The sequence below is a fragment of the Thalassophryne amazonica genome, chromosome 9 (genome assembly GCF_902500255.1).
Source record: "Thalassophryne amazonica chromosome 9, fThaAma1.1, whole genome shotgun sequence".
Classification (NCBI taxonomy): Eukaryota; Metazoa; Chordata; class Actinopteri; order Batrachoidiformes; family Batrachoididae; genus Thalassophryne; species Thalassophryne amazonica.
This window is the reverse complement of record NC_047111.1, coordinates 8,677,749-8,701,861: the sequence shown is the minus strand read 5'-3', so window position 1 is coordinate 8,701,861 and position 24,113 is coordinate 8,677,749. Positions and strand designations below refer to the sequence as shown.

Sequence of the window (24,113 nt, the reverse complement as noted above, 5' to 3'; positions counted from 1 at the left end):
CTCACAGCGGCAAGGAAGTAGCTGAAGGCCAGCCATCACATGGGCCAAGGCCACATACGAGGGCTGTCAATAAAGTATAGGTCCTTTTTATTTTTTTCAAAAACTATATGGATTTCATTCATATGTTTTTACGTCAGACATGCTTGAACCCTCGTGCGCATGCGTGAGTTTTTCCATGCCTGTCGGTGACGTCATTCGCCTGTGAGCACTCCTTGTGGGAGGAGTCGACCTTGTACGCCCAGAAAATCCAGGGTCACTTTACCACCAACAACCCCCTGCGCGTGTGGCAGGGCATAAAGTGCTTCATGGATTACAACATCAGGGATGCACAATGCCCAAGACGCACTCCACAGGTTCTTCGCCTGCTTCGAGGACCTGAACATGTTCCCCAGTACCAGACTCACACTACTTCCTGGTGACACGCCCCTCAGTGTGACCGCAGCAGACGTAAGGAAGAACCTCCAGAGGATTAATCCCCGGAAAGCTGCAGGCCCCGATAACATTCTGGGGCGGCTACTGAAGGACTGCACACACCAGCTGTCTGAGGTCCTGACAGACATCTTCAACACAGCGCTAACTCTGGCATCTGTCCCCACCTGCTTAAAGACAATTGTCCCCAAGTGCTCCACAGTGAGAGGCCTGAATGACTACCAACCTATAGCTCTAACGGTAGTTATGAAGTGCTTCGAGAGGCTGGTCATGACTCACATCAAAGACTCCATCAACATCACTGTAGACCCCCACCAGTATGCCTACAAGAGGAACTGCTCCACTGAAGACGCCATTTTATCGGTGATTCACACAGCTCTCACCCATCTGGAGAGTGGGAACTCACACGTCCGCCTGCTCTTCCTGGACTTTTCTTCCGCCTTTAACACCGTCATCCCACAGACTCTGGTGCAGAAGCTCCCCTCCATTGGTCTGAGCTCCACACTGGGGAACTGGGTCCTGGACTGTTCAGCAAGGCATTCCACCTGTCATATAGTGAAGTTTGTTGACTACATAGCAGTAGTGGGACACATCAAGGACAATGATGAGTCCATATACAGAAAGGAGGTGGAACATCTGGTGCAGTGGTGCAGAGATAACAAGAAGACCAAGGAAATGGTGATGGATTTTAGGAGGAACAAGTGCCCTCCCGCTCCCCTGTACATCGGATGAGCAGCTGTGGAAGTGGTCTCCAGCTTTAGGTACCTGGGTGTGCACATATCCAGTGACCTAAGATGGGATGCCAACACCTCCTGTTTGGTCAGGAAAGCACACCAGCACCTCTACTTCCGCAGGAAGCTGCGGAGAGCTGGACGTGGGAGTTCCATTCTGAGGAGCTTCTATTATTGTGCAGTGGAGAGCATCCTCTGCACCTACATTACTATGTGGCACAGCAGCCGCACGGCTGCTGAGAGGGGGGCTCTGCAGAGGGGGGTAAAGGCTGCACAGAGGACTGTAGGGTGCAGCCTTGCCTTCAAATTCAAATGTATTAATTTATGTAGCGTCAAATCACGACAGGTCACTTCAAGGTGCTTCACAAACATTATTTAAAAGGTAGAATAAAATGAATTAAGATTTAAAACATAAGTAAAAGAAATAAAAGGAATAAAAGACACACAATCGTATAAAATACTAATGATAAAACAGGACAGAAACCACCACCTCGGATCTCTACTCATCACGGTGCAACTCCCATCCTGCACACAGTCTGTTTCAGACCTTCCCCTCAGACAGGCAGCTCAGGAGTATTCAGAGACAGTTTCATCCCTGAGGCTGTTAGACTGTTGAACTTGAGCCGTGCGCCATAGAACCTATGTCATATCACATCTCATACAGACTGCACTAAAACACCTTAATTGCCCATGTGCAATAATCTCCTGTGTGTAATATACATACATTGTTGGTTTTCACTTCATTCCCAGTGTAGTAGTATAATCTACACTCAACAAAAATATAAACGCAACACTTTTGGTTTTGCTCCCATTTTGTATGAGATGAACTCAAAGATCTAAAACTTTTCCCACATACACAATATGACCATTTCCCTCAAATATTGTTCACAAACCAGTCTAAATCTGTGATAGTGAGCACTTCTCCTTTGCTGAGATAATCCATCCCACCTCACAGGTGTGGCATACCAAGATGCTGATTAGACACCATGATTAGTGCACAGGTGTGCCTTAGACTGGCCACAATAAAAGGCCACTCTGAAAGGTGCAGTTTTGTTTTATTGGGGGGGGATACCAGTCAGTATCTGGTGTGACCACCATTTGCCTCATGCAGTGCAACACATCTCCTTCGCATAGAGTTGATCAGGTTGTCAATTGTGGCCTGTGGAATGTTGGTCCACTCCTCTTCAATGGCTGTGCGAAGTTGCTGGATATTGGCAGGAACTGGTACACGCTGTCGTATACACCGGTCCAGAGCATCCCAAACATGCTCAATGGGTGACATGTCCGGTGAGCATGCCGGCCATGCAAGAACTGGGACATTTTCAGCTTCCAAGAATTGTATACAGATCCTTGCAACATGGGGCCGTGCATTATCCTGCTGCAACATGAGGTGATGTTCTTGGATGTATGGCACAACAATGGGCCTCAGGATCTCGTCACAGTATCTCTGTGCATTCAAAATGCCATCAATAAAATGCACCTGTGTTCTTCGTCCATAACAGACGCCTGCCCATACCATGACCCCACCGCCACCATGGGCCACTCGATCCACAACATTGACATCAGAAAACCGCTCACCCACACAACGCCACACACGCTGTCTGCCATCTGCCATGGACAGTATGAACCGGGATTCATCCGTGAAGAGAACACCTCTCCAACGTGCCAAACGCCAGCGAATGTGGGCATTTGCCCACTCAAGTCGGTTACGACGACAAACTGGAGTCAGGTCGAGACCCCGATGAGGACGACGAGCATGCAGAGGAACTTCCCTGAGACGGTTTCTGACAGTTTGTGCAGAAATTCTTTGGTTATGCAAACCGATTGTTTCAGCAGCTGTCCGAGTGGCTGGTCTCAAACGATCTTGGAGGTGAACATGCTGGATGTGGAGGTCCTGGGCTGGTGTGGTTACACGTGGTCTGCGGTTGTGAGGCTGGTTGGATGTACTGCCAAATTCTCTGAAACGCCTTTGGAGACGGCTTATGGTAGAGAAATGAACATTCAATACACGAGCAACAGCTCTGGTTGACATTCCTGCTGTCAGCATGCCAATTGCACGCTCCCTCAAATCTTGCGACATCTGTGGCATTGTGCTGTGTGATAAAACTGCACCTTTCAGAGTGGCCTTTTATTGTGGGCAGTCTAAGGCACACCTGTGCACTAATCATGGTGTCTAATCAGCATCTTGGTATGGCACACCTGTGAGGTGGGATGGATTATCTCAGCAAAGGAGAAGTGCTCACTATCACAGATTTAGACTGGTTTGTGAACAATATTTGAGGGAAATGGTGATATTGTGTATGTGGAAAAAGTTTTAGATCTTTGAGTTCATCTCATACAAAATGGGAGCAAAACCAAAAGTGTTGCGTTTATATTTTTGTTGAGTGTACTTGCTGTTCACACTTATATTTGGTAGTAAACATAGTTAATTTCAGCTTTTATTTTATTTATTTAATAGCTTAGATTTATAGTTTGTTTGTTGTTGTTTTTTTTTTTTAAATAACCAAGACCTGAGTAGTAATTTCGTACCATTAACATGTAAATGTTAGCTGGCACAACAAATAAAGTTCCTTGAATCCTTACATGGACAACTCACTCACACACACTCATCTTCAACTGCTTAGTCCAATTAAGGGTCAGAGGGGGCTGGAACCAATCCCAGCAGTCATAGAGCGCAAGGTGGGGTACACCCAGGACAGGACACCAGTCTGTCGCAGGGCCACAAACAGCCAAACGAACACATTCACACCCACTCGCACACCTGCGGACAATTTAAAGATTCCAATCCACCTAACCTGCATGTCTTTGGATGTGGGAGGAAACCGGAACATCTGGAGGAAACCCACGCAAACACGGGGAGAACATGCAAACTCCACAGAGAAAGGCCACAGGTGGGAATTGAACCCATGACCTTCTCACTGTCAGGCAACAATGCTAACCACTAAACCACCCTGCTGCCCACATAGACATCATTAAATAGAAAATAAGAAGCTGCAGTTCACTATGGTACTATGGTATTCAATAAAATGACAAGGGTGCCCATATTTATGCACCTGCCTAATTTTGTTTAAATAATTATTGCACACTTTCTGTAAATACTAGAAACATCATTTCACTTCTCAAATATCAGTGTGTTCGTCTGCTATATGATATATTTAACTGAAATTTCTGATCTTTACAACCACAATTCCAATGAAGTTGGGACGTTGTGTGAAATGTAAATAAAAACAGAATACAATGATTTTCAAATCCTCTTCAACCTATATTCAATTGAATATACCACAAAGACAAGATCTTTAATATTCAGACTGATAAACTTTATTGTTTTTGTGCAGATATTTGCTCATTTTGAAATGGATGCCTGCAACACATTTCAAAAAAGCTGGGACAGTGGTATGTTTACCACTGTCATCACTGTTACATCACCTTTCCTTCTAACAACACTCAATAAGCGTTTGGGAACTGAGGACACAAATTGTTGAAGCTTTGAAGGTGGAATTCTTTCCCATTCTTGCTTGATGTACGACCCTCAGTTTTTTCAACAGTCTGGGGTCTCCGTTGTCTCCACTCGCACACTAATGTCAATGTGTTATTGTGCATGGTGCTTAACTGTACACTGGGGATTAAGGATCTTGCCCTAGGGTACTTTATGGTTTTCTGGTCTGGCAGTGATTTGAACTGAGGAGCCCCTGGTCACAACAATTTCAATTCAATTTCAGTTTACTTTCATTTATATAGCACCAAATCAACAACGTTGCCTCAAGGCACTTCACACAAGTAAGGTCAGACCTTACCAACCCAACCTTACAACACCACTTCTTCAACCTTTAGATCATCACCTCCCATTTACATGTGGATCCACTTCTGTCTGTCTGTCCCTCATGCTCTCTGTCTCATTGACTTTTGGTCTTTTGTCTTTTCTGTGTTGTGCAGCTGTATCTGGAGCATTCTTCCTTTATATTAGCACTGACTATGTATTTGATGGCCGGAATCCTCCATACGGGGAAGATGACAGTCCAAACCCTCTGAATCTGTATGGACGGAGTAAACTGGATGGAGAGAGAGAAACATTGAGACACTGTCCAGGTACTCTTATGTGTCCATCTTTTGCCCACTTAACCCTGGTGTGTTAAAGGGGAACAAACGCTTTTTGAGAATCTGTTTGTGCATTCCTTGGTAAAAATTGTTATTCATACACTTGCAAAATGTTTGAGCACAGTGTAGATAATATTTGAATCAAATTTGCTGCTAAATTGACATGTAAATAGCCATTGGCTGAAGTCAGTGTAGGACACTTCTGGGTGACGTCACTGGTTGGGGTCTCCTCTGCTGGGAACGAGTGCAGTTTAAAGCTGGAAAGCTGCGCATGTTGGCAAAGCCACAAATGGAGGAAGAAGGGAGACAGTATTTCCTTCCATAAGTAAGTGGTTTTGGTTCTTCTTGTCACTTTGTCCGTGATATTTGGTTGATAAACAGGTGTGTGTTTCCTGCCTTTGTCATCCGAGGACATGGACCACACTTGCACACACCACTCACACACAGATGTGCACACATACACACGCCACTGACTTCATGAATGAAACTCAGTCAATAAAGGATATTGTCTATATATAATGTGTGTGTGTGTATATATATATAATATATATATGTGTGTGTGTTTGTGTGTATATATATGTGTGTGTGTGTGTGTTTGTTTCGTAATGGTTTTAGGAGCCGCGCTGTTAACCCCCAAAACATGAATCAGCTGCAAATCGTTAATTGCAAAATGCGAATACTGAAAAATATCTCCCAAAACGTGAATGCGAGTCCCACAAAATGTGATATCATTCATAATGTTTTGTTTTTTTTTCAGTTTAAGTAGTTTATGGATTTCAGTTTACAGCTCAATTACTGCAGGAAATCTTGATCACCAAGAAATTTCTTCTCTACAAGAGTCAAGACAGAAGTCAGACTACCAGAGCAAGATATTTAGCTGAGGAGGCTTCTGCGATTAGAAGCGAAACGTCCTCGCTTCAAGCAACCCAGTCCAGTCAAAGATTCAAGCTTGTCTACTACATTTAAATACACTCCAAACAAGGTAACAATCAGAAAATAATGTAACAGAACAATCAATAATATGATGTGCAAATAAACAAAAAGAACCACAAAAACAATTAGCCTAATATAACATACTATCGTAAGAAATTGCATTGTTTTTATAACTCTAACTTTTAACTCCTTCCAGTGTACCACATGATTTAATACTATCAGAACAATTATTCCAAATTCTAACACCTTTTAGAGAAATACAATGACTTTTAACAGTAGTTCGACTCTTTCTTCTTTCAAATATCAATGTCTCTGGTGTCTTTGGACAGCTTTTTGGTCTTAGTCGTGTTAGTAGTTGGAGTCTTACTGATTGTGTGGGGTGGACAGGTGTCTATGCCGCTAACAACCTCAAATAGGTGCTTCTAATTTGGAATAATAAGTGGAGTGGAGGTGAACTTTTTAGAGGCGGACTAACAGGTCTTTGAGGGCCAGAATTTCTGCTGATTGGTAGGTGTTGAAATATGTATTTGCAGCAGTAACATGCTAAATAAATTAATTAATTAATTAATAAAAAAAATTAAAAAATAAATAAATTAAAAAAATCATACATTGTGATTTATGGAATTTTTTTATTTTTTTATTTTTGTCCCTCACAGTGGACATGCACCTAAGATGAAAATTGCAGACCCCTCCATGATTTCTAATGACCCAGTCACATGGCACTTAACGAAGGGCAACGAAGCCCTGACGAAACAAGAAATCTGGACTTTCGTTGACTTTCATTGGCATTGTTTAACCTTCGCGTAGCTTTGTTCCTGCAGCTGGCACCTCATCAGGATTTTTAAACAGTTGAAAAATTTGAACGAAGGGCAACAAAAACTTCAATTCGTCTGTTTTGTTTTGCTGTCATTCTTGAGGTTTTTTTAATTGTTTGTTTAGTTTTTGTAACGTTATTGTTAAATTTGACTTCACTGGAGCAGCTGAGTGTTTTCATACAGTGCAGAAGCTGGGTTGTGAGTGCTGAGGCTGCTGCTGCGTTCATGTACCATTGGAAATTACAGAGCAAACTCAGCCTGCTTGCTTGGATTTTTTTTTTATCTGTGTGGGGGGGTCAGCTTCAACAGCCTCAGGCACCTTACATAGGCCAGAATTAATCTTTTGTGTGGATATAATTAATTATTTTTGCCACAAACAACTGTTGAATTTGAAACAACACAAAAAGCTGAGTAATTTCCAGCGGTACTTGAATGCAGCATTAGCAGCAGCAGCAGCGCCTGCGTGCACTTATTATTTTGTATTAAATATAACAATGTGAGTGTAGGAATGATAATCAAGTCCTTCTGTACATGTGGCAACAGGTAGATGAATCAAAATGATGATATAAAGAGCTGTTCTGGAAGGAAGAATTCACGTTGTGGATCAGTGATCAGCTGGTGGAAATAACCGCACATGAGTCGATGCGCGTGTTCGCACGCACTGACCAATTTACTGCTCTGATATGTTCAATCATCTTTACACTTATATTTATATTTATTCTCCCTTTTGACAGTTTTCAGTTATAAATCAATATATATGTCTTAGAACATAATACAGATACAGCAGTGACCACAGCACACTTTTTTAATTGGAGTAAGACGGAGTGTGCAGCGTGTCATCAGACAGTGTCGATTCTGATGATGATGGAGATGATCCCTCTTTTGTTCTGGACGAGGAAAGTTGGGAGGAAAGTCAGAATCAAAGGCACACCATCTAAATAAAAATAGCATCTTCTGAATTTTTGTAAGATTTGTTACTTTGTGCCATATTCTCAGAGTCACCTTTATCCAGTGGTTACCAGACTCTCCAATTTGTCCTTCCAAAATTCTGTCCACTATCACTGCTTGCAGGGGGAATGGCATGGACTGGCACCTCCCTACCTAGCTGACCTAATTAAACCTTACATACTGGCCCGGGCTTTACGTTCTCAGGGTGCAGGACTACTTTGTGTCCCTAGGGTGAATAAGAAGTCTGTGGGTCACAGAGCTTTCTCTTATCGTGCCCCTGTTCTGTCAAATGGTCTCCCTGCATCAATAAAACAGTCAGATTCTGTGGAGACTTTCAAGTCCAGACTTAAGACGCACTTCTTTTCCCTTTCATTTGGCTAGCATACTGGTACAGTTTTGTTTCACGCTTTTTACTCTTTTAATTCATTTTCTTAGTAAACCGAGTGTGTCACGGCTTCAACTTTACCTAAATTCTGGGTCTTTTAGTGAAGCTCAGGGCTAGTGGCCGGCGATCACCTTAGTACAACCCCTGGCAAAAATTATGGAATCACCGGCCTCGGAGGATGTTCATTCAGTTGTTTAATTTTGTAGAAAAAAAAGCACATCACAGACATGACACAAAACTAAAGTCATTTCAAATGGCAACTTTCTGGCTTTAAGAAACACTATAAGAAATCAAGAAAAAAAGATTGTGGCAGTCAGTAACGGTTACTTTTTAGACCAAGCAGAGGAAAAAAATATGGAATCACTCAATTCTGAGGAAAGAATTATGGAATCACCCTGTAAATTTTCATCCCCAAAACTAACACCTGCATCATATCAGATCTGCTCGTTAGTCTGCATCTAAAAAGGAGTGAACACACCTTGGAGAGCTGTTGCATCAAGTGGACTAACATGAATCATGGCTCCAACACGAGAGATGTCAATTGAAACAAAGGAGAGGATTATCAAACTCTTAAAAGAAAGTAAATCATCACGCAATGTTGCAAAAGATGTTGGTTGTTCACATTCAGCTGTGTCTAAACTCTGGACCAAATGCAAACAACATGGGAAGGTTGTTAAAGGCAAACATACTGGTAGACCAAGGAAGACAAAGCGTCAAGACAGAAAACTTAAAGCAATATGTCTCAAAAATCGAAAATGCACAACAAAACAAATAAGGAACGAATGGGAGGAAACTGGAGTCAACGTCTGTGACCGAACTGTAAGAAACCGCCTAAAGGAAATGGGATTTACATACAGAAAAGCTAAACGAAAGGCATCATTAACACCTAAACAGAAAAAACCAAGGTTACAGTGGGCTAAGGAAAAGCAATTGTGGACTGTGGATGACTGGATGAAAGTCATATTCAGTGATGACTCTCGAATCTGCATTGGGCAAGGTGATGATGCTGGAACTTTTGTTTGGTGCCTTTCCAATGAGATTTATAAAGATGACTGCCTGAAGAGAACATGTAAATTTCCACAGTCATTGATGATATGGGGCTGCATGTCAGGTAAAGGCACTGGGGAGATGGCTGTCATTACATCATCAATAAATGCACAAGTTTATGTTGATATTTTGGACAATTGAAAGGATGTTTGGGGATGATGAAATAATTTTTCAAGATGATAATGCATCTTGCCATAGAGCAAAAACTGCAAAAACATTCCTTGCAAAAAGACACATAGGGTCAATGTCAGTGAGCATATCTGATTTGATGCAGGTGTTAATTTGGGGGATGAAAATTTACAGGGTGGTTCCATAATTTTTTCCTCAGAATTGAATGATTCCATATTTTTTTCCTCTGCTTGGTCTAAAAAAGTAACCGTTACTGACTGCCACAATCTTTTTTTCTTGATTTCGTATAGTGTTTCTTAAAGCCAGAAAGTTGCCATTTGAAATGACTTTAGTTTTGTGTCATGTCTGTGATCTGCTTTTTTCTACAAAATTAAACAACTGAATGAACATCCTCTGAGGCCGGTGATTCCATAATTTTTGCCAGGGGTTGTATTTCTTCTGTTTTTCTTGTTGATTAATGCTGGCAAATTATACAGTATTTTTGTCTTACTGATGCCTGATTCTGTTATTTCTCTAAGGTGCAGCTCCATCCAGAGATGGGAGTTGTATTTGTGTTGGCGACCCTCCTGTCCTGTGCGCCAACAGCATTTCTTGTATATTTGTCCGTGAATTGTTCTGTAATTTGTCTGTAGCATGGCCCAAGCAGAGTGTCACCCCTTTGAGTCTGGTCTGCTTGTGGTTTCTTCCTCAGAGGGAGTTTTTCCTTACCACTGTTGCTCTCGGGGTTGGTAAGGTTAGACCTTACCTGTGTGAAGCGCCTTGAGGCAAATCTGTTGTGATTTGGCGCTATATAAATGAAAATAAATTGAAATTGAAAATTGAATGCATTGATCATCCTGTGCTCTAGTTCTTTCCACTTTGATTTGTATTCCTCATTGCAACAGTACAGGAGTGGGATTAACTGAGATGCATAATAATAATATTTTAAACACGGAGGAGCCATTCCCCCATCTTTTTTCCTCAATTGCATTGTACTATACTTAATATGTGGCTTTTTTTTCCATGCCAAATAAACCGTGATATCTGTTTATCCCACTTCCTAAACTGACTTTCAGATACTTCTGTTGGAAGTGTTCTAAACAGGTACAATAGTTTCGGTAGCATTGACATTTTAATGACATTTACTCTGGGGGTTCGACTTAAAAAGTGGATAAAACTCCACCCATGCACGTCTTCCTAAATCTTTAATAACAATGGCTCATAATTTGTTTTAAAAAGTATTGCTAAATCTTTGGTTACAGTTACACCCAGATATTTTATTCCCTGAGATTCCCAATTTAAATTGTAACTATTTTGTAAATTTGTTGAAGCTATGTAATTTAGTGTCATTACTTGTGTTTTTTAGCATTAGGTTTATACCCTGGTAAATTTCCAAATTGTCTTAGTAGATTCATTAAGCCATTGAAAGATCTCTCTGGTTCCTCCAGGTAAACTATTACATCATCAGCAAACATTGCCACCTTGTGTTCAATTCCTGCAACTGCAATTCCTCTTATTTGATCACTTTGTCTTAATAATTGCCCAAGGGGTTCGATAAATAAAGCAAACAAAAGTGGTGAAATTGGGCAGCCCTGTCTGCTTCCTCTTTCCAGAATGAAACAATTTGACAAATTGCCATTAACCTTTACCTGCGCCATTGGCTTTGAATACAAAGATTGAATCACCTTAATAAAATTTCTATGAAAGGCAAATTTATCCATTATTTTGAAAAGAAACAGCCATCTTACAGAATCAAAGGCCTTTTCTGCATCAAGACTAACTATTGAGGCACCAGTTTTCTCCTGTAATACATAGTCAACGATGTGCAAAGTCCTTATGTTATCCATTGTTTGCCTCTGTTGTATAAATCCTGTCTGATCTAAATTTATTATTTCCGGTAATATGGCGTGCTAGGATGGAAGTAAACGATTTGCAGTCGACATTTAAGACACTTATTGGCAGATCAATACTTTCATTACCGGCTGAAGGCTGTTTGTATAACTCATGATAATACATTTCAAAACATTCTTTAATCTTTGCCCATGAATGTTCAGTTTGGCCAGTTGTGGGATTTTTAATTTTGTAAATAGTACAACCCCTGGCAAAAAATTATGGAATCACTGGCCTCAGAGGATGTTCATTCAGTTGTTTAATTTTGTAGAAAAAAAAAAGCAGATCACAGACATGACACACAACTAAAGTCATTTCAAATGGCAACTTTCTGGCTTTAAGAAACACTATAAGAAATCAGGAAAAAAAATTGTGGCAGTCAGTAACGGTTACTTTTTTAGACCAAGCAGAGGAAAAAAAATATGGGAAGAAGCCATCATTTCAAATATATTCTTACAGAACAACCAGTCACTTCCTGAGGGAGCATAAACATTAATCAGAGTAACATCGACATCTTCTAATTTACCAGTAATTTTAATGAACCGACCACTTCCGTCTACCATTTCAGACTTATGTTCATATGTAAGTCTACTAGATATGATTATGGCCACCCCTCGTTTATGTGAAGACTTGTATGAAGAGGAAAATACATGCTTAAAGCCTTGCTTCTTGAGCTTTGCATGTTCAGATTTAAGCATGTGAGTCTCCTGGAGAAAAGCTATTTGTGTCCCTTCTTAAGTTTTGACAACACTTTGGTCCTCTTGACTGGATTTAATAGCCCATTTACATTAAAGGAAATATTTTAAGGTCTCCACTATGCATCTTGAAGATTTTAAACAAGGAAAATGAAAATTCTTCCTTCCACCAATATGTGAAGCTTCCCCTTTGAAAAGAGTTGAAAACATAACAACATGACGAACAACTTTAGAACTCCTAAACAAAACTATAAAACTGTTATACTTTGAACAGTCGTCTTAGAAACCACTTCCAGAGTTGAGGTCACACCTCTCTTGGACCTCCTTCGAGGGAAAGCCTCTATGGCCAAACGGACGTTGAGGGCCCTCTACCATATTTGTCTGTCCTTTCAAGTCCTCATTTACGACATATTTATTAATTTGTAATAAAAATCCAAACTTCAGATCTACTCACCAATCTTTTTCACGTCATAAACCAAGAGTCCAAAAATAGTTTCATCAGGCGTTTGTGCTTTGAGACTGGCTCCATCTAAATGCTTGTAGCTTTTCCTTGAATCCTGGTGTGTGACGAGCAGGTGTCCAGGTGTTCCGCTGCAGCCTTTCCAGAAGCGTGTCCGAGTCTGTGCGCACCACTTGAGTGACAGGTAGCCCCCTTTCCACCAGGTCGAATGCTGCATCCTCCGCAGTATCGTATATTTTGATCTCTTATTTGAAGAAAACTCAGTCTAGCCGTGTAGAGAGTGAAATCTTATATTGCTGTCCTTCAGGATTCTTTGTATCTCTCCGTACTCCCTGTGCTTCGCCAGTACATCCGGAGCATAGTCATGGTCTATGCTGATTTTGTTATCGTTGAACATATAAGCCTTTCTTTTGCCACGTCGTCTTTAGTACTTCGTCTTTCATTCGGTAGCTCTGGAATCTGGCCACCAACAATCTGGGTTTACCGTGGGCTGGGGGATGCGGGCCCAGTGCTCGGTGCGCCCTTTCAATCTGTAAATCTTTAGTGGGGGAATTCTCAAGTTTTCACGCAATAATTTTTTCAAAGATGGGACAGCTGAAGGAGACATTCCTTCTGCCAGCTCTGGGACTCCGTATATCCTTATGTTCTTTCTTCGGGAGTGTCCCTCTGCATCAGATAACTTTTGTTGGAAATTCACTTGTGGCTTCGCTAATTCTATTATGACCTCCTCTGCAGCTTGTATGCAGTCTTCAAAAGCTGCAATCCGTTTCTCTGCATCATCCACTCTTGTATTTGTTTTCGTAATCTCTTGCTTGAATTTAACGAATTGCTTACTGTCGTCGTCACAAAACTCTGATTTCTTTTAGAATCAAAGCAAACTTGTCTTCACTCCGAGCTTCGGTGCTATCGTGTACATCTTGGCTGGCTAAAGCAATGCTAGCTTGTTCTTCATCCTTGATGTGCCTTTCCATTGCTTGAGCCGTCTTCTTTGTCTTTGATTTGGATGTCATTTCAGTCCCCTTTCTAAATCACTTTTTACCGTAATTACTCGATGACATTTGGCTTTTGGGGAAATTATTTATGAATTTGACGCTAGAGGCTTTTCACGCTGCCATCTCTAGCGATGACCCGGAAGTACTCTCGAAATAACTTTTTAAATTTTAGATTTGACATAATTCATGTGAGTTTTCCAACTTATCATCAATAAAAATTCTAAGAAATTTATCTTGATACAATTTCAGCACTGTTCAATGATAAGCCTAGGAATTTAAATAGAAACTTATTTCCAAATATAATACACTTAGTTTTCCCAAAATGAAGTGACACTTTATTAGAATCAAACCAGTAGTTAAAATGTAATACTTCTTTCTCCATCCTTTCCAAAAGTTGTCCCCACTACCGAACACAGTTGTGTCATTGGCAAACAAAATACAACACACAGACTTTGACACCAAACTTATATCATTAACATACAACAAAAACAGCAACGGCCCAAGGACTGACTCTTGGGCACCCCACATGTGATCCTCAATAATTCTGAATTTGTCCATCCTAAATGAACACACTGTTACCTATTTGATAAGTAACTAGCTAACCAATCAAGGGCTAATCCTCTAATGTTGTACTTCTGTAATTTGTCCAATAATAAAGAATGATCTGTGGTATCAAATGCTTTCTGTAAATCAAAGAAAACTCCTACAGTGTATTGCTTCATCTCTATTGCATTTGTAACTTGTTCAACAAAATCAATTATAGCCAGAGAAGTGGTGCAACTCTTTCTAAAACCATACTGCTGTTCACTATGTATATGATGTTTGAATATAAAATCATTCAGCCTTTTTACAAATATTTTTTCCAGAATTTTAGAAAACTGTGATAACAAAGAAATTGGCCTGTAATTTGAAAAGACATGCTTGTCACCAGATTTAAACAAATGTATCACCTTAGCTGTTTTCATTTTAGAAGGGAATTTCCCAGTCATTAGTGACAAATTGCACATATAAGTTAAAGGTTTAATAATACAATGAATAATATTTTTAATCAAAAACATATTAAAGTTATCACAGTCAGTTGATTTTTTTCCCCCTTTAATTTATAAACAATGTTGATAATTTCATTTTCATCTACGTCTCTAATGTATATTGAATCCAAAACAGTATGAATTAATTTATTGTTGTCCATAGAATGTGTTTAACAAGATATAATTGAATTTGATCAATTTTTTTACCACAGTAACAAAATTATTATTGAAACGATCTGCAATAACTTTGTTTTTTACGCTTTTATCAGAAACTGTGTAAAAATACATTGGATAATCTTTAACTGTTTACCTCTTGTTAATAATTTCATTTAATATCTTCCAGGTGCCAGTAATGTTTTATTTTTTACCAATAAGTCGCAATAATATTGCTTCTAACGCGATCGCATGATATTTGTTAATTTATTTTTGTATATCTTATATTTACTTTCAGCCTCCTTATTTCGAATTTTATAAGCTGCTTGGACAAAAGATTTTTGCATGCATTCTGGAGTCCCTTTGTAACCCAAGGTTTTAGTTTTTGAGCATTTTTACTTTGTGGCACCAACGGACAATATCTATCGTACAAATTCGAAATAATAGTGATAAAAGATTCATATGATTTGTTGACGTCATCATTACAAATATCACACCAATCCTGCTGCATTAAGGCCCTTCTAAAATTCTCAAGGGTAACTTCAGTTAATTTTCTTCTGAAATGTACAGGTTCTTTCTTGTCCTATCCATCAACTAAGGCCTGGAAAGCTGCAAAAAACTGGCATATGATCGCTGACATCATTGAGTATTCCACCAGTTATATGATTACTGGATACAATCCCATACAAAACAGAGTTTTATAAATTCAGTTATTTGTACCTGACCATACGGATTTAAAAAATCCATATTTTTTTGTATATAGCGCCAAATCACAACAAACAGTTGCCCCAAGGCGCTTTATATTGTAAGGCAAGGCCATACAATAATTATGTAAAACCCCAACGGTCAAAACGACCCCCTGTGAGCAAGCACTTGGCTACAGTGGGAAGGAAAAACTCCCTTTTAACAGGAAGAAACCTCCAGCAGAACCAGGCTCAGGGAGGGGCAGTCTTCTGCTGGGACTGGTTGGGGCTGAGGGAGAGAACCAGGAAAAAGACATGCTGTGGAGGGGAGCAGAGATCGATCACTAATGATTAAATGCAGAGTGGTGCATACAGAGCAAAAAGAGAAAGAACAGTGCATCATGGGAACCCCCCAGCAGTCTACGTCTATAGCAGCATAACTAAGGGATGGTTCAGGGTCACCTGATCCAGCCCTAACTATAAGCTTTAGCAAAAAGGAAAGTTTTAAGCCTAATCTTAAAAGTAGAGAGGGTGTCTGTCTCCCTGATCTGAATTGGGAGCTGGTTCCACAGGAGAGAAGCCTGAAAGCTGAAGGCTCTGCCTCCCATTCTACTCTTACAAACCCTAGGAACTACAAGTAAGCCTGCAGTCTGAGAGCGAAGCGCTCTATTGGGGTGATATGGTACTATGAGGTCCCTATGGGACCTGATTATTCAAAACCTTATAAGTAAGAAGAAGAATTTTAAATTCTATTCTAGAATTAACAGGAAGCCAATGAAGAGAGGCCAATAGGGTGAGATATGCTCTCTCCTTCTAGTCCCCGTCAGTACTCTAGCTGCAGCATTTTGAATTAACTGAAGGCTTTTTAGGGAACTTTTAGGACAACCTGATAATAATGAATTACAATAGTCCAGCCTAGAGGAAATAAATGCATGAATTAGTTTTTTCAGCATCACTCTGAGACAAGACCTTTCTGATTTTAGAGATATTGCGTAAATGCAAAAAAGTAGTCCTACATATTTGTTTAATATGCGCTTTGAATGACATATCCTGATCAAAAATGACTCCAAGATTTCTCACAGTATTACTAGAGGTCAGGGTAATGCCATCCAGAGTAAGGATCTGGTTAGACACCATGTTTCTAAGATTTGTGGGGCCAAGTACAATAACTTCAGTTTTATCTGAGTTTAAAAGCAGGAAATTAGAGGTCATCCATGTCTTTATGTCTGTAAGACAATCCTGCAGTTTAGCTAATTGGTGTGTGTCCTCTGGCTTCATGGATAGATAAAGCTGGGTATCATCTGCGTAACAATGAAAATTTAAGCAATACCGTCTAATAATACTGGCTAAGGGAAGCATGTATAAAGTGAATAAAATTGGTCCTAGCACAGAACCTTGTGGAACTCCATAATTAACTTTAGTCTGTGAAGAAGATTCCCCATTTACATGAACAAATTGTAATCTATTAGACAAATATGATTCAAACCACCGCAGCGCAGTGCCTTTAATACCTATGGCATGCTCTAATCTCTGTAATAAAATTTTATGGTCAACAGTATCAAAAGCAGCACTGAGGTCTAACAGAACAAGCACAGAGATGAGTCCACTGTCCGAGGCCATAAGAAGATCATTTGTAACCTTCACTAATGCTGTTTCTGTACTATGATGAATTCTAAAACCTGACTGAAACTCTTCAAATAGAACATTCCTCTGCAGATGATCAGTTAGCTGTTTTACAACTACCCTTTCAAGAATTTTTGAGAGAAAAGGAAGGTTGGAGATTGGCCTATAATTAGCTAAGATAGCTGGGTCAAGTGATGGCTTTTTAAGTAATGGTTTAATTACTGCCACCTTAAAAGCCTGTGGTACATAGCCAACTAACAAAGATAGATTGATCATATTTAAGATCGAAGCATTAAATAATGGTAGGGCTTCCTTGAGCAGCCTGGTAGGAATGGGGTCTAATAAACATGTTGATGGTTTGGATGAAGTAACTAATGAAAATAACTCAGACAGAACAATCGGAGAGAAAGAGTCTAACCAAATACCGGCATCACTGAAAGCAGCCAAAGATAACGATACGTCTTTGGGATGGTTATGAGTAATTTTTTCTCTAATAGTTAAAATTTTGTTAGCAAAGAAAGTCATGAAGTCATTACTAGTTAAAGTTAATGGAATACTCAGCTCAATAGAGCTCTGACTCTTTGTCAGCCTGGCTACAGTGCTGAAAAGAAACCTGGGGTTGTTCTTATTTTCTTCAATTAGTGATGAGTAGAAAGATGTCCTAGCTTTACGGAGGGCTTTTTTATAGAGCAACAGACTCTTTTTCCAGGCTAAGTGAAGATCTTCTAAATTAGTGAGACGCCATTTCCTCTCCAACTTACGGGTTATCTGCTTTAAGCTACGAGTTTGTGAGTTATACCACGGAGTCAGGCACTTCTGATTTAAAGCTCTCTTTTTCAGAGGAGCTACAGCATCCAAAGTTGTCTTCAATGAGGATGTAAAACTATTGACGAGATACTCTATCTCACTTACAGAGTTTAGGTAGCTACTCTGCACTGTGTTGGTATATGGCATTAGAGAACATAAAGAAGGAATCATATCCTTAAACCTAGTTACAGTGCTTTCTGAAAGACCTCTAGTGTAATGAAACGTATTCCCCACTGCTGGGTAGTCCATCAGAGTAAATGTAAATGTTATTAAGAAATGATCAGACAGAAGGGAGTTTTCAGGGAATACTGTTAAGTCTTCTATTTCCATACCATAAGTCAGAACAAGATCTAAGGTATGATTAAAGTGGTGGGTGGACTCATTTACCTTTTGAGCAAAGCCAATAGAGTCTAATAATAGATTAAATGCAGTGTTGAGGCTGTCATTCTCAGCATCTGTGTGGATGTTAAAATCGCCCACTATAATTATCTTATCTGAGCTAAGCACTAAGTCAGACAAAAGGTCTGAAAATTCACAGAGAAACTCACAATAACGACCAGGTGGACGATAGATAATAACAAATAAAACTGTTTTTTGGGACTTCCAATTTGGATGGACAAGACTAAGAGTCAAGCTTTCAAATGAATTAAAGCTCTGTCTGGGTTTTTGATTAATTAATAAGCTGGAATGGAAGATTGCTGCTAATCCTCCGCCTCGGCCTGTGCTACGAGCATTCTGACAGTTAGTGTGACTCGGGGGTGTTGACTCATTTAAACTAACATATTCATCCTGCTGTAACCAGGTTTCTGTAAGGCAGAATAAATCAGTATGTTGATCAATTATTCTATCATTTACCAACAGGGACTTAGAAGAGAGAGACCTAATGTTTAATAGACCACATTTAACTGTTTTAGTCTGTGGTGCAGTTGAAGGTGGTATATTATTTTTTCTTTTTGAATTTTTATGCTTAAATAGATGTTTACTGGTTATTGGTGGTCTGGGAGCAGACACCGTCTCTACGGGGATGGGGTAATGAGGGGATGGCAGGGGGAGAGAAGCTGCAGAGAGGTGTGTAAGACTACAACTCTGCTTCCTGGTCCCAACCCTGGATAGTCACGGTTTGGAGGATTTAAGAAAATTGGCCAGATTTCTAGAAATGAGAGCTGCTCCATCCAAAGTGGGATGGATGCCGTCTCTCCTAACAAGACCAGGTTTTCCCCAGAAGCTTTGCCAATTATCTATGAAGCCCACCTCATTTTTTGGACACCACTCAGACAGCCAGCAATTCAGGGAGAACATGCGGCTAAACATGTCACTCCCGGTCTGATTGGGGAGGGGCCCAGAGAAAACTACAGAGTCCGACATTGTTTTTGCAAAGTTACACACCGATTTAATGTTAATTTTAGTGACCTCCGATTGGCGTAACCGGGTGTCATTACTGCCGACGTGAATTACAATCTTACCAAATTTACGCTTAGCCTTAGCCAGCAGTTTCAAATTTCCTTCAATGTCGCCTGCTCTGGCCCCAGAAGACAATTGACTATGGTTGCTGGTGTCGCTAACTTCACATTTCGCAAAACAGAGTCGCCAATAGCCAGAGTTTGATCCTCGGCCGGTGTGTCGTCGAGTGGGGAAAAACGGTTAGAATTGTGAACGGGTTGGCGGTGTACACGGGGCTTCTGTTTAGAACTACGCTTCCTCCTCACAGTCACCCAGTCGGGCTGCTTTCCCGGCTGCTCGGGATCTGCCAGGGGGTAACTAACGACGGCTAAGCTACCTTGGTCTGCACCGACTACAGGGGCCTGGCTAGCTGTAGAATTTTCCAAGGTGCGGAGCCGAGTCTCCAGTTCGCCCAGCCTGGCCTCCAAAGCTATGAATAAGCTACACTTATTACAAGTACCGTTACTGCTAAAGGAGGCCGAGGAATAACTAAACATTTCACACCCAGAGCAGAAAAGTGCGGGAGAGACAGGAGAAGCCGCCATGCTAAATCAGCTAAGAGCTAGTAGCTACGCTAAGCTAGCGGATTCCTAAAAACACGCAAAGTGAATAATGTGTAAATAATTTAGAGGTGATTCAGCAGGAGTGCTTTAGTTAAGGCATGTAAAGATTACACTGGGAAACAAATCGTAATCTAGATAACTAGATCAATCTAACTGCGCAGATTAAACAGCTAACAGACACAGAAAAACACCGCTGTGCTCCGGAACAGGAAGTGATACAATACCGCAGTGAGAGCCAACCACCAATAGAGGCAAGCAAGAGAGTCAAAAACTTATTTTTCATTGTATTGTACGTTTCAGTCAATTTATCCACAAATGTCTTTATATTAGATCCTGGAGCTCTGTAAACACAACTTATATATATATATATATTTTTTTAACATTAAATTTCCACAGTGGCAGATTACATATTTTCCAAAGAAAATGACATAGTTTGTACAATTTGACATTGATAATCTGAAGATACATAAAACACCACCCCTCCACCATGTTTTTGCATCCTGTTTATGGCAAAAAAAAAAAAATATCCCTCAAACTGCACGACATCAACTAACTCCTCTCAACCAAGTTTCAGTAGTTGCAATAACTGAAAAATGTTTGTTAGACATTCTTAAACAGTCCTGTATTTTTGAGAAATTTGCAAGAAGACTTCTACTGTTAAAATGTATAATGGAGAAAGTTCCATTTGTAATAGGATAATCCTTCAGTTGTTCTTCAGTAAAGTAGTAACACTGACTAATTTTCAAGAAAAAAAAAATCAGGATCAATATTGTTTATAAAGTAGTGAAATCCGTGTTCACTATCTTCAGAAATTCTTAAATTAAGTGCATGAGCAGGAACTTCATCAGATGAAGAAAAACAATCTATAGGATTAGACATTGATTTGATGAAGTGTCACCATTTTGTTTCCTTGTTTGCACCTTTCTTCAGTTATACTTCTACAGATCTTGTTCATCTCTAATAGTGTTTTAGCTTCTTCTGGTGAGCCATGTAGTTTAATATAGATTTTACAATTTGATGTCCATGTAGCCTGTATCTTGATTTGCTTTTTCATAAATTGAGCCTAAGTTTTTTTGTTTTTTTTTTTTTGTTAGATGTTCATTATTGTACACTAACCAATAGTTAATAGTAATATGTACAACCCCTGGCAAAAATTATGGAATCACCGGCCTCGGAGGATGTTCATTCAGTTTAATTTTGTAGAAAAAAGCAGATCACAGACATGACACAAAACTAAAGTCATTTCAAATGGTAACTTTCTGGCTTTAAGAAACACTATAAGAAATCAGGAAAAAAAACTGTAACAGTTACTTTTTTAGACCAAGCAGAGAGAAAGAAAATATGGAATCACTCAATTCTGAGGAATAAATTAAGTAGTAAGTAGCAACACCTGTTATGAATGTTTTTCTTTTTTACCATCCTCTCATGAATCATGTTGCTGTTCAGTCTCCCCCCACCTGATTTCACTCACTGTGCGCATTGATAGGCATGAAATAATTTTTTTTTTTTTTTAAAGAAAAAAAAAGCTTCCAACATGTGGTTTTTGAACGTACAATGTAAGCAGTCAGATCGCATCAGAGCATCGGGCTGTACAGTGTGAGAACATGAATCGTGCGCTCTGAATTTTTAACCCCTGCAGTTTTGTCGCACAGTTTGAGCTGGAGCCAAGTACGATTGAAAATATCGTACAATGTATGCCCAGCCTTAGACAAGTGTGGGGATGGAAACATGAACATTTCCAAGTCACTGAATATGTCTTGGACTTTATTTACAGTGATGAAAATAAGTATTTGAACACCCTGCGATTTTGCAAGTTCTCCCACTTAGAAATCATGGAGAGGTCTGAAATTTTCATCTTAGGTGCATGTCCACTGTGAGAGACATAACACTATGTAACACAGTTTTTGTTCCTGGCTTCTAAGTGTAATATTTCAACTGCTTATTTCTAAAGTCTATGGAAAAATGACTACATTCAGCACAAACTTTGATTTTATTTTTTTTTTACGTTGTAGGAAGTTCTAAAAGTTTCTTGAAATTTCTAGATAATTCTGGACAGTTCTAGCAGTTAAAGAATATTCTAGAAGACTACTCAGTAGTAGTGAAGGCGAATCGAGAATATTCTTGAAAACAGACAAATTTCAAAATATTGTCCTGATCACAGAAGCAGTTTCTGTGGAATAACAGCTATTTTTTATTTATTTAAGGCATAACAGGTTAGAAAAACACACTGTCTACCCAGGAACAAAACAAAAATAAAAATTTGTTACATAGGTTGGATTTGTGAGAATCTACTGGTAGCTGGAGGTACTTCCTGTCTTCGGAGTGAGATTGCATCTGAATTTTGGCTCTCTGTTGGGACTGTTTACACAGAGACTGCTACCTGCTGCTTTGGACTTTGAACTAACAGTCTTTTTCAAGACTTTTTTACCTTTTTACTTTTTTTACTTTTTTACTGTGCTCCAACGCCTAAGGAAGACCTCTAACGGTCGAAACATCGCGACGGAGCACTTTTATCAGCTAACTTTCATCAGCGTTGGCAAGCTAACTAGCTTGCTAACGCTTTCGTTTTTATTTTTTTAAAATTTTTTTTAGCACTGTTGTCGTGCGTTACCTGTGCTGCTCCACAGCGTGTTTAGTCGATTTTTATTTTATTTTAGCACCGTTGTCGTGCGTTCGCTGTTGTTGTGCGTTACCTGTGCTGCTTCATGGCCTGTTTGGTGCCTTAATTAAGGCACTCCTTCTGCTGAATCACCTCTAAATTATTTACACATTATTCACTTTGTGTGTTTTTAGGAATCCGCTAGGTTGCGTAGCTACTAGCTCTTAGCCGATTTAGCATGGCGGCTTCTCCTGTCTCTCCCGTACTTTTCTGCTCTGGGTGTGAAATGTTTAGTTATTCCTCGGCCTCCTTTAGCAGTAACGGTACTTGTAATAAGTGCAGCTTATTCGTAGCTTTGGAGGCCAGGCTGGGCGAATTGGAGACTCGGCTCCGCACCGTGGAAAATTCTACAGCTAGCCAGGCCCCTGTAGTCGGTGCGGACCAAGGTAGCTTAGCCGCCGTTAGTTCCCCCCTGGCAGATTCCGGGCAGTCGGGAAAGCAGGCTGACTGGGTGACTGTGAGGAGGAAGCGTAGCCCTAAACAGAAGCCCCGTGTACACCGTCAACCCGTTCACATCTCTAACCGTTTTTCCCCACTCGACGATACACTCGCCGAGGATCAAACTCTGGTTATTGGCGACTCTGTTTTGAGAAATGTGAAGTTAGCGACACCAGCAACCATTGTCAATTGTCTTCCGGGGGCCAGAGCAGGCGACATCGAAGGACATTTGAAATTGCTGGCTAAGGCTAAGCGTAAATTTGGTAAGATTGTAATTCACGTCGGCAGTAATGACACTCGGTTACGCCAATCGGAGGTCACTAAAATTAACATTAAATCGGTGTGTAACTTTGCTAAAACAATGTCGGACTCTGTAGTTTTCTCTGGGCCCCTCCCCAATCAGACCGGGAGTGACATGTTTAGCCGCATGTTCTCCTTGAATTGCTGGCTGTCTGAGTGGTGTCCAAAAAATGAGGTGGGTTGTTAGGAGAGACGGCATCCATCCCACTTTGGATGGAGCAACTCTCATTTCTAGAAATCTGGCCAATTTTCTTGGATCCTCCAAACTGTGACTGTCCAGCGTTGGGACCAGGAGGCAGAGCTGTGGTCTTATACACCTCTCTGCAGCTTCTCTCCCCTTGCCGTCCCCTCGTTGCCCCGTCCCCGTGGAGACGGTGCCTGCTCCCAGGCCACCAATAATCAGCAAAAATCTATTTAAGCATAAAAATTCAAAAAGAAAAAATAATATAGCACCTTCAATTGCACCACAGACTAAAACAGTTAAATGTGGTCTATTAAACATTAGGTCTCTCTCTTGTAAGTCCCTGTTGGTAAATGATATAATAATTGATCAACGTATTGATTTATTCTGCCTAACAGAAACCTGGTTACAGCAGGATGAATATGTTAGTTTAAATGAGTCAACACCCCCGAGTCACACTAACTGTCAGAATGCTCGTAGCACGGGCCGGGGCGGAGGATTAGCAGCAATCTTCCATTCCAGCTTATTAATTAATCAAAACCTAGACAGAGCTTTAATTCATTTGAAAGCTTGTCTCTTAGTCTTGTCCATCCAAATTGGAAGTCTCAGAAACCAGTTTTATTTGTTATTATCTATCGTCCACCTGGTCGTTACTGTGAGTTTCTCTGTGAGTTTTCAGACCTTTTGTCTGACTTAGTGCTTAGCTCAGA

The 24,113-nt window shown here is 40.2% G+C and overlaps 1 protein-coding gene across 1 annotated transcript in view; it reads left to right on the top strand.

The window, feature by feature from the left end:
- The window catches only part of mat2b (methionine adenosyltransferase II, beta), a 99,033-nt gene that overhangs the window by 20,930 nt on the left and 53,990 nt on the right, over positions 1-24,113 (top strand). The window contains exon 4 of the mRNA XM_034177549.1: positions 5,094-5,246. Within this exon, the coding sequence (XP_034033440.1) occupies positions 5,094-5,246 (153 nt within the window). The remainder of the gene's footprint in view (positions 1-5,093; positions 5,247-24,113) is intronic.